Source organism: Protomyctophum parallelum (assembly GCF_964188405.1).
Source record: "Protomyctophum parallelum genome assembly, chromosome: 19".
NCBI classification, from domain to species: domain Eukaryota; kingdom Metazoa; phylum Chordata; class Actinopteri; order Myctophiformes; family Myctophidae; genus Protomyctophum; species Protomyctophum parallelum.
In genome coordinates, this window is record NC_139717.1 from 2389283 (window position 1) to 2395623 (window position 6341).

The 6341-nt window shown below is 42.8% G+C and overlaps 1 protein-coding gene across 1 annotated transcript in view; it reads right to left on the bottom strand.

Moving 5' to 3' along the window:
* gnpat (glyceronephosphate O-acyltransferase) overlaps positions 1–6082 on the bottom strand; it is a 56105-nt gene extending 50023 nt beyond the window's left edge. The window contains exons 1-2 of the mRNA XM_083789940.1: positions 6046–6082; positions 4427–4618 (exon numbers count right to left, since the gene is read on the bottom strand). Of these exons, the coding sequence (XP_083646066.1) occupies positions 4427–4618; positions 6046–6069 (216 nt within the window). The 5' untranslated portion in view covers positions 6070–6082. The remainder of the gene's footprint in view (positions 1–4426; positions 4619–6045) is intronic.
* Positions 6083–6341: the final 259 nt, after the last annotated feature.

Here is a 6341-nt window from a genome sequence, read left to right on the forward strand (position 1 = left end):
AAATGTACATGATGCCACTTCCAAAATGGTCACTTGGCCCAAACCACACCAAAGGGTCGAGACGGCGTTAGCGTTGTCCCTGCGGTGTGATCTGTCCTGTTGCACGCGTTGACGCGCGACATAGTCCCTAGTGATTCAACCATAGACTGTAAAAAATATGGACAAAGCGTTCGCCGGGTCTAACATGGACGTAAAATGAAGCCTGTTATTCCTGCACTGTAAGTCGCCATCTTTCTAGATCCGTTTGGTACCAGCTGGCCATTGGCTGGCTCCGTTTTGGACCAGCTGGCCATTGGCTGCCCAGACAACGAGGCGGGACTTCCCCCCTTCTTCTCCGTTGGTTTTTATTTTGACTCGAGTGGGAGGGGAATCCCGATCATAGACTGTAACGGTAGCCACGCCCCTCAGAACATACGTGATGGTTTTTTTTCTTTATGGTCATTTTTTTAATTAATGGGACCATAATTTTCCAAAAAGAATATTATGACATTAGAAATGAGACTTTAAACTAGTGACTGGAAGCAGAAAGTATTCATGACCATGTTTATTAAGGTAATACAGTCTAGGTGAAGTTGGGCCAAAATACATGGGCCTCTATGGAGCTATGGGGCTTTTTGGGTCCGGTCCAGCGCCACAACAGGCCATTATATGAACTACCGATTTCAAATGAGGCTTCACGAAATATCTGGCTGACTGCCCCCCTGGTTAAATATCTGGCTGACTGCCCCACTGGATTCAACGCATGGAATTCAATGGTCCCAAACCACACCAAAGGGTCAAGGGCGGTTTTAGTGTTCACTTTTAGCGTTAACTTAGGGCTTAAATCACATAAACCTCCCAAAAACAAAAAGAAACACTCCCGTGTGAAGTGAGGGGCGCTCTAATCATCAAGAATGGTGGTCCCTTATTGGCCAATTAAGGGTTCTCATGAACTGACACACAGATGCCGATTTGCTCAGACACACAATATGACGTAAAATCTCTGTTAATTGTAGATGGTATTTTTTATGTTTTAAAGTTTGTTCAGACAACAACAAAAAAATAATGAAAAGAAAGCAGGGGCTCGCAACTCACTTCATGATGCTACGAACTTTATTCAGTGACAGGCAGGCAAAAGAAATACGACGTTTCGACCTTCACGGTCTTTGTCTAGTATAGACGAATCCAGCATCGAGTCTCATGGTCGCAGCTTACGTATTTCCTGTAGGCGGACTCGACGTTTAAAGGAGAATTCCATGCTAGAATGCTTTCTTATCTTTCTTACCTTTCTTTGTAGTTGTTACGTCCCCACCAAAGAGGTCCAGGTGGTTTTTTTTGTGCAAAAACTCCTTATTGGCTATTTTCCCTACCATAAGCCCTCAATGAATTGCATTGCATTGAATGGGAATTGAATGGGGCTATGGGGTGTTATGCTAGTTCGCTTATTTCCATCGAAAGAAGTAGTAAAGTGTGCCGCTTGGGATATTATTTACATTATGAAGAGAGGATATATACAAAGAAATGATAATTTTGAGCGATGGAAATAAGCGAATTAGCACAACACCCCATAGCCCCATTCAATTCAATGCAATTCATTTAGGGGAAAAAGCCAATAAGGAGCTTTTGCACGAAATAACACCTGGACCTCTTTGGTGGGGACGTAACAACTACAAAGAAAGGTAAGAAAGCATTTTAGTATGGAATTCTCCTTTAAACCCTCACCAGGCGCACCTCTTCTACTACAGTGAACGGCAGAGTGACTGATGTTAGTCTGCCTCAAACGTTACTCTTTTACCTGCTTTTTACTAACACTAACATTACAAAGATGCTCCAGAACAATGGGATGAACCTGTGTAGTTTATGGCTGCTCCAACAGTAGTGGCAACATTAAAATGTTGCCACAAACATTAAAAAACGGAATGTCAAAAATATCCACCGCGGTGTCTGAGACCAGAGCCATTGAGTAATGGTTGAGACGAAGCAGTGAAAGGTCCTGAAAGATACATAACGTCAGTCATACCCCAATACCCAATCTTTCTGTTTTATGAACACAAGGCTGCTGTACTTTATACCTCATACTTTAGTTTAAATGCTTAGTATGAGGTATAAAATACAGCAGCCTTGTGTTCATAAAACAAGAGAGATTGGCTGGTGAGGGTTTAAACCCCGCAGCTACGTCGAGTCCGCCTACAGGAAATACGTATAAAGCTGCGACCATGAGACCCGTTCCTGGATTAATCTATAGAGGGTATGCGCATGCTTAACCCATTCTGACCTGAGATCAGATTCATCCGAGGTTTCCACTGGACACACACTGATCTGATTAAAGTGAATGGCACGTCGTTGTTTAATGCGATCCGACAGGACTTTTCTGTGTGGATGTGTATGGGCTGTCGAGGCCAGAATAGAAAGTAGTTTTTTGCCACTCAGTGGGCGTTCCTGCATAACTGGATAGATGAGATAACAGGATATGACCTCTTATATACATTGTAAACGCTCCAAAACTGTGGAATGCACTTCCCATTGCAGTCAGAACGGCAGCATCACTCCCAATCTTCAGCCGTAGTCTGAAAACCCACCTTTTCAGACTCCATCATGGCCCATAGCACTTACCCCACCCCCTTAGATAGCATTTCTGTAGACTTAGATAGCATTTGATACAGACTTATAGCATGTCATGTAGACTGCACTATAATTGCATTGTATGTAGTCATAGCACGCCATAGTACATATGTATAGCATAGTAGTATATATATATATATATATATATATAGTTTATATGTATAGTCTCATAATATAGATATTCCACTGTTACTTTCTTAGCTTACGCATGTTTCATGATAAATGTTTTTATGTGCCATGCTTTTTTGTTCTTGCTTAATGTAAGTCGCTCTGGATTAAGAGCGTCTGCTAAATGCCTAAATTGTAAATTGTAAATTGTGTGAAAAAAAAAGGCTATAGCCCCATCTGGTGACCTGGGGTGACTCCACACAAAACATTAAACCTGTATATAGGAGGGGCTAGCCGGCGCCCGCCTAGCGTCTTATTTAGACTGTCATCAATCTAAATAATCAATATATTTAACCCATTTTGGGCACAAACCCCTTTTGGTGTTAGCATTATGTTATGCATTGCTTTAGCTATTGATAAATAGCAGATCTACAAGCTCATGCTATGTTTTGAAAGATCGAAGAACGACTGACATAGAAACATAGCTTTTTCAGAAAACTGTCATTTTCAAACAGACATTTTTAAGAATCTGATCTCAGGTCAAAATGGGTTAAGAAATAAAATCTAGGTGGTCGTCCCACCCGCTATAGAGCGTCGCAGGCCCGCCCCCTCGAGAGACCCGGAAAAGAAATCGCCGTTCATTTTCCTCATAGACTTTTCAGAAAGTATTTATTTAAAGACGGTTACGCCGCGGACAAAGACAACTCTTGTCGTGACAAATCATGACAATAAACACAATGTTTTGGGCCAAACAAATAATTAGAAAGTAGGAAAAAACACTTTTTGTGTCGTTTTTCTTCTTATAAATTATTTGATCGGCCCAAAACATTGTGTTCATTGTCATGATTTGTCACGATCCGAGTTGGCTTTGTCCGCGGCGTAACCGTCTTTAAATAAATACTTTAGCAAAAAGCCTATGGAGAAATTGAATGGAGAACCATTTCCTGGGCCACTCGTTGTCCTGAAAGGGGAAGGGACTGCGACGCTCTACAGTACCTGATTTTTTTTAATATATATTTTTTTATCCCACGATTTTGTAACCCATTTTTCACCCCTGTGTCAATCATCTAATGTGGCGGCATGTTCCCTCCTCCGCTTCATCAGTGCCCATACCCGAGGCGGGGGTTGGCGAAAGGGCCTTTCTGTGTGGAGTTTGCATGTTCTCCCCGTGTCCCCTAGGGTAGATACCCTCACAAAAACATGCCGTAATCCTGGTCTCTAAAACTACCTCCCCCTGGCCAGCCGTGGCGCCTGATGGAGGGGAAAGGAACTGGTCAGAATAACGTGTCCCTTCCACGCGCTACGTCCGGCCGGGGAAATTCCCCTCTGTCAGGTGAAAAGAAGCAGCTTGGACTCCTCATGCATAGAAGGAGGCATGAGGTCAGTCCGCTGCCCCCCCAGGTTGGCAGAGGAAGTGTAGCGCCCAGGATTACATTAGACAATTGGCAATGGGTGAAAAGAAAACTGGGTTACAAAATCGTGGGATAAAAATTTAAGAAAAAAAATCATCTAATGTGATCCTGGGCTCTACACACCCTCCACCAACCTAGTCCCCCATATATGGGGGACAAGGGGAGAGCAACGGACTTGAACTCATGCTTCCTTCATGCCTGAGTGTCCAAGTTGCTCCTTTACACCTGACAGGGGGGAGTTTCCCTGGTTGGACGTAGCGCGTGGAAGGAACACGTTATTCCAACCAGTTCCTTTTCTACAGTACCTGATTGATGACATAGCGCAGGTGGTCCGAGTGGAGCACCATGTTCTTCAGCATGCTGGGCTGACAGGGGGTCAGTCCTTTGTAGAGGAGGGGCGTGTAGCTTCTGAGGGCGTAGCGGAGGTCACTGCACCGCCTCCTCTCCTCCAACATATCCTCAAAGTCATCTCTTTTCCTCAGCACAGGGTCCCTATGCTGTCAACATGAAAGAGAAAAAAACACACAGAAAAGCAACACGTGAAATTAAAGTTGAAAATGATGGGGGAATTATTATACAATGTATAAATTATACAATGTATTAATATAGAAGCTATTGTATCTCTTTGTCTCATTTATGATATAATGAATCAAACATAGAAATGTGGAAATTGCGCTGGTTTTACCCTATATAGGAACGCGGACATAAATATGCTCCGTAACATCGTATCTGCGGCGTTTGACGGCCTTTTTTTGTTTGCGTTATTCTGAATTCGTGAACTATAAGTACCTATACAAACCGCTGCGAATATCTCCTGTGGCGCGGAAGCCGTTAAGTATTTTTAATCTTTGTTTGACCGATTTGGTCGCTTTATTTCTTCTTGTTTGTTTACCGTTTATTGTACCGCCTCCCGGTGTGCGGTTGGCTTGTGCCGGCTACGTCCCTGCCTCTGATCTGCTCTGTCATAGCTATAGCGCCACTAGCTAGCCAGATAGGCGGTACAATGAGGTGTCAATAAACAAGGAAGGAAGAGAAGAATCAAAGCGACCAAATCGGTCAAACAAAGATTAAAAATACTTAACGGCTTCCGCGCCACAGGAGATATTCGCAGCGGCATGTATGGGTACTCATACTTCACATATTCAGAAGCCCTCACGCGAAAAAAAAGTCGTCAAAGAGCGCAGACAGGCCGTAAACACGGCGTTTATGTTTTATGTATGTCCGCGTACCAGGTGGCAGGTTACTGCTGGAACAGGACCCCATGCATGGTCTGGGTCGTCAAAAATGTCAGAAACTTCAGTACCATTGGGTTCTGCTTGGAGGGCTATAGTGTCCCTACTCCCTCTACTGTAGGGATTGTATACAGTAAGGAGTCTTGTCTGTCTTTTGAAATTAAATCAGAACTGACAAACTTTAAAACCAGACTCTGTGCACTATAGTGCTACATAACATTTAACATTTAACACAAACACAACGCATTACATTAAAGCAAATAAGATGCTTCAAATAGATGTAATATCATAATACTGTAGTGTGGCACACTACTATACCATTCTGAACGGGAACCCATGTTGGTGTTAGCATCATGTCATGCTTTAGCTATTGAAAAATAGCAGATCTACAAGCTCATAGCGCGCTGAGCTTGTAGATCTGCTATTCTTTGAAAAATCGAAGAACGACTGACATTTTTTTTAATCTGATCTCAGGTCAGAATGGGTTATAATCAGACCAGTGTGTTGTCCAGTCAGTGGAAACCTCGTATGAATCTGATCTCAGGTCAGAATGGGTTATAATCAGACCAGAGTGTTGTCCAGTCAGTGGAAACCTCGTATGAATCTGATCTCAGGTCAGAATGGGCTAGATAGCGCAGCTGTTTACAAATAATCAATCAATGTATACAAACTAATACATACAACATACATACCGAGTAAAGAGATTTCGACGCCATTCTCCTTCAACGTGACTTTATAAAAGCGTACAGGTTGTTTCTTAGAGATGTCAAACCGCTATTAAGAGGAGATATGATGTCTTTTATTAACTATTAAGAGGAGATATGATGTCTTTTATTAAAACATTAAAATCTCAGTTCACATGGGCGGTGACGTCAACGCCCTGCTGCAACACTTCCGCGTTGGTCAAGATATGCTGGCTGTGTTGCCATGTCCGCTTATTATTATGAGCGACTTTGGGCTTGTTTTTCCTTCTTAATGTAGCTTGTAA